Source organism: Nematolebias whitei, chromosome 5 (assembly GCF_014905685.2).
Source record: "Nematolebias whitei isolate Nwh7 chromosome 5, NemWhi1, whole genome shotgun sequence".
NCBI classification, from domain to species: Eukaryota; Metazoa; Chordata; class Actinopteri; order Cyprinodontiformes; family Rivulidae; genus Nematolebias; species Nematolebias whitei.
In genome coordinates this window covers 54,342,082-54,354,655 of record NC_056502.1, presented here as the reverse complement: position 1 = coordinate 54,354,655, position 12,574 = coordinate 54,342,082, and the positions used below count along the sequence as shown (strand labels likewise).

Here is a 12,574-nt window from a genome sequence, read left to right as displayed (position 1 = left end):
GGAATCCTTTTGCATGAATGACTGCTTCAATGCGGCGTGGCATGGAGGCAATCAGCCTGTGGCACTGCTGAGGTGTTATGGAGGCCCAGGATGCTTCGATAGCGGCCTTAAGCTCACCCAGAGTGTTGGGTCTTGTGTTTCTCAACTTTCTCTTCACAATATCCCACAGGTTCTCTATGGGGTTCAGGTCAGGAGAGTTGGCAGGCCAATTGAGCACAGTAATACCATGGTCAGTAAACCATTTACCAGTGGTTTTGGCACTGTGAGCAGGTGCCAGGTCGCGCTGAAAAATTAAATCTTCATCTCCATAAAGCTTTTCAGCAGATGGAAGCATGAAGTGCTCCAAAATCTCCTGATAGCTAGCTCCATTGACCCTGTGCTTGATAAAACAAGTGGACCAACACCAGCAGCTGACATGGCACCCCAGACCATCACTGACTGTGGGTGCTTCACACTGGACTTCTGGCATTTTGGCATTTCCTTCTCCCCAGTCTTCCTCCAGACTCTGGCACCTTGATTTCCGAATGACATGTGTAGATGAACATATATCTGTGATATATTATCCATAAATTAAACGGATTCTTTCATTTTTCTGGACTGAGTTCTATTGTGCATTGAATTATTAAATGTGACGTGAGACGTTAATTTTCTTTGACCCATCAAATGAATGTGGTCATTTATTAACAGAATCAAAGTTTAACATCAAACATTTACATTAATTTGGCAATTTGATTACAATAATAGCTTAATTAATTAGCTTCACAACTAGGAAACCATACGGCCATAGTATCCTTGCAGCTTTACAACAGACATTTCTGAAAATATCTGGATGAATTACTGGCAAGATAGAAGAGTTTTAAAGATGGGAAATTGAGGGAGTTTAAATAGAGAGAGAAGATGGATGAGGGAATATGTGTCGGTATAAGAACGGCACTCTCCATTCGAACCCAGTTTCATCTCGGTACGCTTGCTGTTGAAGATCGACTCTTTACCTTGGCAGAGGATAATTCCGACTTCGGTGTAGAGTTGCCTTTCAACGCTTTTCCAGCGTCTCCGTAGGATGGTTGGAAAACGTCCGGAGTAGTGACGGTACTTCGTTCGACACACGTTCACCTCTCGGTTGGACTCGCATGAGCTGTGAGCCCGTCAGAGTTCCACTCAGATGTGGAAGATTTCATAATTCCCACGAGACTCGGAAGAACTTTGGATCATGTCTGGAACCTCCTGTTCTCTCCAGCAACTTTCCTGTTCGGTGCTGCTCTCCGAACTGAACTGCTCTCCCACCGCACTGGTTGGAACTAGGAAGTGTCGACATTTAAACAGTTCTGTTTCCGGTTCATTTGAGAACTTCCTGATTGGTCGATCGACCGAACAGGGGGTGGTTTTAGTGATGTAAGAGGTTATTAAAAGTCAAGGAAAAAGATTAAGTTTGTTTAAGAACAGACAGAAAATGTTTTGAAGAAAGCGAGACTTCGTGGAGTCAGTTCTCTCATATCTGTCTGAAAAAGTTAAACATGACATTTCTTTCCAGTAAACATGTAGTTGACCGAAACTTGACCTTTGATCAACTTACACTTGCTCATTTCAGACAGAAGATCAAGAAAATGAATAATTACTCTGTAACAGACCTTAACTTGATTTCTACTTTGAATGAGGATTAAAAATCATTAATACTGTTTCACAGTTGATTTAAAATGAGTAGTTCACTTCAACATTTAAAAATGGTTTGAACTAAACACACTTTTGATTATCACGACATTTGTAAAATAGTAATGATAATAAAAAAGAGAGTGTTCTTTCAATTGATCAGTGCAGGACACTTATAAAGTCTCTGGATGAACTTAATTTTGTGTTTCTGGATTCAAATCAATGAAATAACAGTTCTTGTCCCAGAAAGGCCCCCAGGGCCAGATTTGACCTGAGGCTTAGTTCACTACACATGCAAAATTTGCTTTCATCCGAAAAAAGTACTTTGGACCACTGAGCAACAGTCCAGTGCTGCTTCTCTGTAGCCCAGGTCAGGCGCTTCTGCCGCTGTTTCTGGTTCAAAAGTGGCTTGACCTGGGGAATACGGCACCTGTAGCTCATTTCCTGCACACGCCTGTGCACGGTGGCTCTGGATGTTTCTACTCCAGACTCAGTCCACTGCTTCCGCAGGTCCCCCAAGGTCTGGAATCGGCCCTTCTCCACAATCCTCCTCAGGGTCCGGTCACCTCTTCTCGTTGTGCAGCGTTTTCTGCCACACTTTTCCCTTCCCACAGACTTCCCACTGAGGTGCCTTGATACAGCACTCTGGGAACAGCCTATTCGTTCAGCAATTTCTTTCTGTGTTTTACCCTCTTGCTTGAGGGTGTCAATGATGGCCTTCTGGCCAGCAGTCAGGTCGGCAGTCTTACCCATGATTGCGGTTTTGAGTAATGAACAAGGCTGGGAGTTTTTAAAAGCCTCAGGAATCTTTTGCAGGTGTTTAGAGTTACGTCGTTGATTCAGATGGTTAGGTTAATAGCTTGTTTAGAGAACCTTTTCATGATATGCTAATTTTTTGGGACAGGCATTTTGGGTTTTCATGAGCTGTATGCCATAATCATCAGTATTAAAACAATTAAAGACCTGAAATATTTCAGTTGGTGTGCAATGAATCTGAAATATATGAAAGTTTCATTTTTATCATTACATTATGGAAAATAATGACCTTTATCACAATATGCTAATTTTTTTAGAAGGACCTGTATGTGACACAGGACTCTACAATTAGGCCCTATTTACACGGACAGGGCAGGAGAAAATGTACGTTTTTTTCAGATGTTGATTCAAGGAAAAAATCTGCGAGGACACGACCGCATTTGGTGTTTAGATGCAACCGGAGAACTGTCCCCGAATCCGCTATAGTTGCCATGCCAGGTCATTAGTTGGCGCTGTGAATTTTGTACATTCACCTAATGCGCATGCGTGCTGACTAGGACAGCCGTCTGTAAGGTACTTCTTCTGGGCTGAAAGCCCAGTAACAACAAAACTTAAAGCTGGATTTTGGATACGAGTCGATGGGCTTGAGGTCAATTGAACCGCTTCATCTAACCAGCCTGACACCGGTTGCTGAGCGAATCGTGACTGACGAAGATGATATCACTCTGGTGGCTGACCAGTTAAATGTGTAAGCTGGAATGTAAAATCTCTTAATGGTCCAGTAAAATTCCGAAAGATTATGTCACACCTAAAACAGCTAAATAGTGATATCGCCTTTTTACAGGAGACTCGCATGTCCAACATTTTTCAGTCAGGTCATCCGGACATTTTCTTTTTTTGCTGAAAATTGTCACCTTCCATCCAGAAGGCTTCATCAGTCAAGGAAACACACAACACAAAACTGATTCTTCCCCCAAACAGCTTACTCCAAAGTGGAACAAACCAGTTATGTTGGTGCTAAGATGGTGTATTTGGTACACCCCCTCCTCTGTTGCTGGCCCTCTTCCTCGTCAACAGTCATGTCAAACTAGTTCAAAACCAAATTAAAGCTGCAAGCAGCATTGAAGGCTCTCGCAGCAAAGCACCGCTCCGGCCATACCGCGACTGCGGGAGCTCCAGCCACTCCACCCAGTTGCCATCGCCAACGTTCTCGTGCCAATCCCGCACGCGTTAACCACAAGTCGCATTTCCTGAATCTTTGACATCGCCTTCCGTCCATGTCAGTACTAGTCCAGCTCCAGGTCTTACAAGTATACATGAAATCCTACCTTCCAGACAGGAGTTATTGTGACTTCCTGTTTTTTTGTGAATGTTTGAGGAGCACTTCCTTTATGCTTTTCAACATGTCGTGTGGTAATCAACAATTACAGTTTCAGTCATATCTTACACAGGGCTAAACTGGATGAGTCACCCAATAATTGACAGTTTATTCTCTGAATGGGAGGGGCTTAAGCGATGTCATGAATAAACATTACTAATGTGTCTCAAAGTGCTCACTGATCAAGCAAAAAATAAATAAATCAGGTTCAGATAAGATGATGTATCACTGAGATCTAACTGTTGGAATAATCTAGGTGGCGCACTTGAGTCAAAAGTTAAACAACAATGCCAATATGTCTAGAAGTGCTTACTTATGATGCACAATAAATCTGGTGCAGATTGGATGATGATCTATAACTGTAGTAGTAATGAAGGGGGCGCTGTGGAGGCTATTGGCCACTTCTCATGGCTTCCTGTTCAAGGGGTGGATAAAGATCAATCATAGTGATTTTGGTACACCTCGGCTCAAATATGTGCAATTTAAAGCCAAACCTATTGCAACGACGTCACTTCTTAATTCGCCACGCCACCACGCTCACATCTTCCAGTTAAAACAGTTTGCACTTAGTCAGACCAAACTGTTAAATGTCTTCTAACACAGGATCGTCCTGATTAGGTCAAGGGTGTCAGAGAGGGAGCTTTCCAAGTAAAAAAAGTGACTTCCTGTTCTAAGGGGGCGGGGCTTTGATGACTTCAGAATATGACAACAGTGGATCGTCGGGCATCCAACAGGGATGAGTCATGCCAAGTTTGGTGCAATTCGGTCTTTCAACGTGAACGTTATAGCGTTTGGAAATTTATGGAGTGAAGAGCAACTTTGAGGCCTGGCCACACCCCTTTCACATATACAAAAACGCAAGATTTGGAAAACTATTACTCTTCATTGTGTTAAGGGCATATTATTCAAGTTTGAATGCAATCCATCCAAATCCCTAGGAAGAGTTTGTTAAAATTCGCCAATAGAAACGCCCAAAAATGACCCTTTGACACAAAATGGCTGACTTCCTGTTGAGTTTGGACCAGGGCTCCAAGAGACATTTTCATAGGTCCTGAGAAGATACAGACGTTCACGGAGTTTCAGAATTATCGGTGAAAAAATGGCTTGGGGCTTAACTTTTAAAATATAGTAGGGGGTGCTGTGGAGGCTATTGGCCACTTATAATGGATTCCTGTTCAAGGGGTGGATAATGATCGATCAAACTGATTTTGGTGCACTTCGGCTCAAATCTGTGGAATGTAGAGCCAAACATACGGCGACGACATTACGTCTTACTTCGCTACGCCACGAACTGTTGGAATAATGTAGGGGGCGCACTGGAGTCCAATGTTAAAAAACAATACCAATGTGTTTAGAAATGCTCACGGATGACGTACAATAAATTAGGTGCAGATCGGATGATGTATCATTGAGATATAACTCTAGGAATAATGTAAGTTGTGCTGTGGAAGCTACTGGCCACTTATTATGAATTCTTGTTCAAGGGATGGCTAATGAGTGATCATAGTGATTTTTGTGCACCTTAGCTCAAATCTTTGCAATTTAGAGCCAAATGTATTGCAACTGCGTCGCTTCTGAATTTGTCATGCCCACATCCTCCAGCTAAAACTGTAATTTAAATCAAGTCAGAACAACTTGTTATATGTCTTCTAACACAGGATCATCCTGATTAGGTCGAGGGTGTCATAGAGGGAGCATTCCAAGAAAAAAAAAAAAGACTTCCTGTTCTGAGGGGGCGGGGCTTTGATGATGTCCGAATATGACCACAGAGGATTGCCGGGCATCCAACAGGGATGACTCATGCCAAGTTTGGTGAATTTTGATCTTTCAATTTGAAAGTTATATTGTTTGAAAATTAACGCCGTAAAGTGCAATATTGAGGCCTGGCCACGCCCCTTTAACATATACGAAAATGCAAGCTGTTGATAACTTTTACTCACCAATGTTTTAAAGGGCATATTAACCAAGTTTGAAGGCAATCCTTCCAAATCTCTAGGAGGAGTTTGTTAAAACTCCCGACTTCCTGTTGAGTGGCTCCAAGAGACTTTTTCATAGGTCCTGAGAAGATACAGGTGTTCACCGAGTTTCAGAATTATTGGTCATAAATTGGCTTGGGGCTTAAGTTTTAAAATATTCTAGGGGGCGCTGTGGAGGCTATCTGGAGTCAAATGTTAAACCACAACATCAATGTGTCTAGAAGTGCTTACTGATGATGCACAATAAATCTGGTGCAGATCGGATGATGTATCACTGATCTATAAATGTAAGAATAATGTAGGTGGCACTGTGGAGGCTATTGGCCACTTCTCATGGCTTCCTGTTCAAGGGGCGGATAACGATCAATCATAGTGATTTTGGTACACGTCGGCTCAAATTTGTGCAATTTAGAGCCAAACGTATTGCAACTGCGTCACTTCTTAATTCACCACGCCCACATCCTCCAGTTATAACGGTTTGCTCTTTAAATCAAGTCAGACAAACTTGTTAAATATCTTCTAACACAGGATCATCCTGATTAGGCCAAGGGTGTCAGAGAGGGAGCTTTCCAAGCACAAAAAGTGACTTCCTATTCTGAGGGGGCGGGACTTTGATGACTTAAGAATATGACAACAGTGGACGGGTTCTCTTCACAAAGATGGCCTCCTTTACTCCTCTCTCAAATCATCGTTCCTCTCTTTCTCAAAATAAAAAAAGTTTCTTTCAAACCTAAAATTATAAATGAGTGATTGAGGTGACTGGAAAAGAAAATAATCTGGGCAGTTACATGAATAATAAGACTATAGATAATTTCCTCAATGAGGAGGTTCTATTAAGCCAACCAAACAACCAACCTTGGCTTTGAGGAAAGAAGGATATCTGCTGAAGGCTCTGGCCAAAATGTCATCATTGACTTCATTACCAAGGTCCCCACAGAATATACGGAAATCATCTGCAAAAGAGGATGAAAACAACTCAAACACAAGCTCATTGTCAAACTGTGAGAAAACCACTTCTGTTGGTTCTAAACACAATAAGAAATGATGTTACAGAAAGAACATAAAATGATTTTAGTCTAAAAATCTGACATGAAAGGTCATATGCATAGCTTCGTGGAATGCTAGGCCTTTAATAATGGAACAGAACAACATATTTCGAAAGCCTTTAATTTTATTTATTTATTCAGTCATTACTAAAGTTGAAACAAAACCTGACTAAAGCAACATCCACACTGCAGGTCTTAATGCTCAATTCTGATTTTTTTGCTTAGATCCAATTTTTATGCCTGGTCATTCACATTATAGTTTAGAAGACACTTTTAAAAATGGAATGAAGAAAACTGGAAATGGAAATCTCAGTTTTTCAAGTTATCGTGCTCACAACATTCACAGATGGACAGAGGGTGTTTCCACTTCACCACTGTCGCTCCGTGATGGAGGACAAAAAGCTTTAGCTAACTTACAAATGTCCCAGTGGGTTTGTATTTATCAGTGTGCACAGAAACTTTTGTTGTTTTAAGTGAACTGTGTTCATTTTTACCTGATTCCCAGTCCAAAAGACTTGCATCCTCCCAGGTGGTCCCAGCTGCAGTACGGATACACTTCTTCACCTTCTCATTCTTCACTTTCTTTTTGTCCTCCATACAACTCTCCACAGGCTGAAAAACACAAACACCATAATAGCAGAAACGAACGTTTCGTCACCATTTCACATTTATTTTATTACACTAATTCAGTGGTTCCCAAATTAATTTTCTAGAAAGCCCCCTGCTGTCCCTCCCTCCTCCTTTCACCTTTAAGGCACATAATATATACGGGTATAATATTTCAGAATCAAACTATTATTTGTGGAAACCATTTCTGCAACATGTATTTGTATTTAAAAAAAATAACACCTGTTTCATTTTATATACCTTAGTTCAAAGATGAAACTGGTTTTCTTCCAGCACGGCTCTGGGAACAACATGCTGTTCTAAGATGCACCCTCAATTTTTTGCTGTTTTTCTTCTTTTTGAATGAACCGGCTTGAAGACAAATGAGTTCATGATGTAACTTGATGCCCAATTACAGTATGCATTATTGTACAGATTGAAACTACTGCCTGTACAGTATTTCAGCTTCTGATAGATAGGTTTACCGTCCGGTTAGGACTGACATCTCCTGGTTGATGTGCACTAGAAATGCACCAATCACAGGTGTGTAAAAATTAGCCTGGTTTTATTCCAGGAAATTGTCTCCATCTCTGAAATTTACCAATATCAACTCAGCTGGTGCTTGATAAACAAGTACTGGTAACCTCATTAAAAACAATCTTGTTCTTGTTATTATTTAACGTTATTAAATGGTTTAATTTTATTATAAAAAAACATTCAAATCCTTAATAGTCAACCATACAGAAAAAAAGATGTGTATTGTTAAAAACAGTTCTCTAAAGAAAAATCAGAAATGGTCAAAATTGCTTTTAACAAGTCAGAGCTGATTTTTGAAACACATTTTTGTAGACTTCTGGTCTGGTGAGCCAGAGGATGGCAGCAGAGTGCATGCTCCCGACTAGCACTTTATCCCAACTAAACTAACTCGAAACTTGGAACTTATAGATTAAAATAGTTGGGCAATATATTTAAAACAAAAATGCTCCCAAAAAACTAAAGATAAATGTGATAAATTTATTCCATTTTGGGTCACGGGGGTCGCTGGTGCCCATGTCCAGCAATCACTGTGCGAGGGGCGGGGGACACCCTGGACGGGTCGCAAGTCCATCACAGGGACACATAGAGACAAACGAGACAAACAACCATTCACTCTCTCACTCACACCTAGGGACAATTTAGAGTTACCAATCAGTCTAACATGCATGTTTTTGGACTGTGGGAGGAAACCGGAGTACCCGGAGAAAACCCACGCATGCACGGAGAGAACATGCAAACTCCACCCAGAAAGACCCCTGGACCGGGGTTTGAACCAGGGACCTGCTCGCTGAGAGGCAGCAGCTCTACCAGTTGCACCACCGTGCTGCCCTGCACAAGATAATTAACCTGTATTTTATTTTGGCGGGTCAAACTGATGCCACACTATAAGTTCCGGGTGAGAGGTGAACTCGGACCCCCCTCCACTGCTATTGCTGCTGTCACTGTGGCTAGCTGCGTGAGCTTGGCGTCTTCCAAACACACGGGAGAATACGGCTGGATCGAGCCAAATTAACACGACCGAGAGCTTAAATTGGGTGTTAACTGGCAACCACTCGACGGTGAGTCGTTCATTTTACGTACTTTGTTTTTTTAATATAATAGAAATGCGGTGGCGACACGCCCACTCAATCTATGTATTTTGTGACTCAAAAATGGTCTTATTAATTAAAAGATCATTCCCTTTTTGTTCCTTTTGTCGCCGAATAGAAGACATACCCTCAAAGTATTAAATAAGCCCTTTGATTTTTGTAAATTTGTCCTTTTAGGATAGTTTAATGTACTTTTTCTTGATTTTGGTGACGGCCGATGGAACTCTGGAACTGGTTAATTCCTGTGGAGTTGCGCAACAAAACTACAGAAAAAAAAAAGAAAAACAATTAATTGTTTATTGAAAAAATATTGAAGTCAATTAAGTTTAATTGACTCTGATGTCAATTAAACTTAGGTACTACTTGAAAGTGCACTTTAACTTTGATCTGTAACTGTACTGTAATAGTAATGTAATCTTTAATTTGAAATTAATTCAAATGTTTCCTGAGAAATGCTTGATGGAATATAGCTATTTGTTCTTTTATGAATGTTTAATATTTTTTTTTTAACAGTTTAACCCTGTTCAAATGTAAATGCTAATTTTTGTTTTATTTATGACCTTGTCTAGGTCAGGTTTTTTTTTACCCCCTGTTCCCACCCAGGATGGCGAGCTACCAGATCACCGCAGCTTCGCGGTAGGACTGAATCACACCAACTATTTTTTTTTCTGGACATATTGCCCTGGATCATGGATTTAAAACTGTGGAGTATTGATTGATGGACAATAGTCACTCTAGACTCCAGAACGGACTTAAAGAAAATAGAAAAAAAACCTCTTGGGTGTCATCGGGGTTTATTTATTCTTTCTTGCTATTGTTTTGTGTTTTTTCCTTGTTGTGTTTATTTGCTTATGTATATTGGAAATTATTGTTATTATTATTATTATTATAAGATATCTAACTAAATCTACATAAATGTACAACTTTAAATACAATAAGTTAACTTTACTTTCTGTCTGACGGTGTTTTATTCACACACACGAGCTCCTCAGCCGAACCTTTCTGATCGCCTATAACTATACTGGCCATAGTCAGGGGCCTAGTCTTAATTAGCGTTACAGTACAGTAGAAAGAGAGAGACATGAAGAAACAATAAGGCCGACAAATTAAAATGCGGTCGATAATTTTCATTTATCATGCGATTAATTTATTTATTGTTGATTGCGACAGGCCTAGTCCTTAAACCAGGTATTGGTAACTTTGGCACTGTGTGCAGGTGCCAAGTCCTGTTGGAAAATGAAATCTGCATCTTCATAAAGTTGGTCAGCAGCAGGAAGCATGAAGTTCTCTAAAACGTCCAGGTAGATGCTGCGTTGACCTTGGACCTCAGAAAACACAGCGGACCAACACCAGCAGATGACATGATATCCCAAACTATCACTGACTGTGGAAACTTGACATTGGACCTCAAGCAACATGGATTCTGTGCCTCTCTTCTCTTCCTCCAGACTCTGGGACCTTGATTTCCAAAGGAAATGCAACATGGGGCGGCTGTGCCAAGATGGCCGCGCTCAGAGCAGTTGCAGCTTCACAGGCTCCCGGTACCATCCCAGTTTTTAGAGGTTTTGATATTGACTCTGTGCCTGACTCCGCGCGATTTATGCGTTTGAACTATAGCCGAACCGAACTGATGAGAATTGGAGCGGATTTTCCACGAAATATAGCAGAAATCAGCAACAAACTCAAAACTACGCTCGGCAGAATGCAGATCTTTAAGTCATCTACCTGGAAGCTGCAGCAGAGGTGTTCCAGCGGGCAGAAGAGGAAGCACTGCTCCTGGCTTAAGAGGAGAGGATGCCGGGCGGGGGTTATGGTGAGGCTACAAGCTAACGCTAAAGCCGGTAAACTCCCCATGCCGTCTCTCTTTCTGTCGAATGTCCACTTGTTGGACAACAAGGTGGATTTACTTCGTCTGAGAGCGGGCGCCTTAGAAGAGATGAAGAAGTGTGCGGTGCTTTGCCTCATGGAAACATGGATTACAAGCGAAACATTGGATACAGTCTTCCAGCTGGATGACAGACTTTTTTTTCGAGCGGACCGCTGCAGCGAACTAACGGGGAAATCATGGGGAGGCGGAGTGTGCATTTACGTGAGTAAAAGTTGGTGCACGAACTGTACTGTTGTAAAAAGCTCATGCTCGAAGGCTTTGGAGCAAATAACTGTGAAATGCCGGCCACATTATCTACCCCGCGAGTTCACGGTGACTTTTATCACTGTTGTTTACATTCCCCCGGACGCTAATGCTAATGAATCACTGCAGGAGCTTCATGATATCATCAGCTCGCTGCAGAGCAAACACCCCGAGGCTTTTTACGTGGTAGCCGGAGACTTTAACCACGTGAACCTAAAGGACTGTCTCCCAAGCTTTAATCAGCATGTGGCGATTCCGACACGTGGAGACCACACGCTGGACCGTGTTGACACGAACGTAAAAGATGCATACAAAGCCGAACCCCGCCCCCACCTAGGACTGTCAGACCACATCTCAATCTTCTTGGCTCCTGCTTACATGCCCCCGCTGAGACGTTCCAGACCAGTACAAAAGAAAGTTAAATGTTGGATCCAGGACAGTGGCCCCATACTGAAAGATTGTTTTGACCGAAGAGACTGGCAGGTTTTCAGAGAAGCTGCTGAAAATGGAGGATCGCTTGATCTAGACCAATACACATCCCAGTTCTGGGTTACATTAGTATATGTACTGACACAGTCTCCACTATCAGATATGTTAAAAGCTACCCAAACAGAAAAACGGCTGAATGCAGAGGTGCGTACCCAGTTGGAAGCCAGGAACACTGCCTTCAGGTCTGGAAACTCAGAGGAGCTGAGTAGGACAAGAAAAGAGCTGGTTGCTGGTATTAAGAGGGCCAAGGGCACATATGCACAGAGGATCGAGGGTCAATTCATCTCACAAGAGCCTCGCAGCATGTGGAAGGGCATTAAGTGCATAACAGATTATAAAGGAAGGAGCGAACAATGCCCCAAAGACCCATCTCTGCCTGATGCCCTCAACAAGTTCTATGCACGCTTTGAAGACCCGAACAGACCACCCAGCAACAGACTCACCTCACCACTGGATGAAGAGCATCTCAGCGTGACCTCAGCAGAAGTAAGGAGTACCTTCAGGAGGATTAATCCGCACAAAGCAACTGGCCCAGACAACATCCCCGGAAAAGTGTTGAAGGAATGTGCTGATCAGCTCTGCGAGGTGCTAGCAGACATCTTTAACACCTCACTTACCCTGGAGACAGTTCCCACCTGCCTGAAGACTGCCACCATCATCCCAGTCCCAAAAAGCTCTACAGTGACTGGTCTGAATGACTATCGGCCAGTGGCCCTCACCCCGATAGTCGCTAAATGCTTCGAAAAACTGGTCATGACTCGCATCAAAACAACCATCAACATCAACGAGGACCCTCATCAGTATGCATACCGTGAGAACCGATCAACAGAGGATGCAATCTCCTCTGTGGTCTACACTGCGCTCAACCACCTGGAGCAGAAAAACTCTTACGTCCGTATGCTCTTTGTGGACTTCACATC

At 42.2% G+C, this 12,574-nt stretch overlaps 1 protein-coding gene across 1 annotated transcript in view; it reads right to left on the bottom strand.

The window, feature by feature from the left end:
* rbm42 (RNA binding motif protein 42) overlaps nt 1-12,574 on the bottom strand; it is a gene marked incomplete at its 5' end in the record, with an annotated part of 87,190 nt that overhangs the window by 4,200 nt on the left and 70,416 nt on the right. The window contains 2 exon segments of the mRNA XM_037676483.1: nt 6,613-6,710; nt 7,298-7,415. Of these exon segments, the coding sequence (XP_037532411.1) occupies nt 6,613-6,710; nt 7,298-7,415 (216 nt within the window).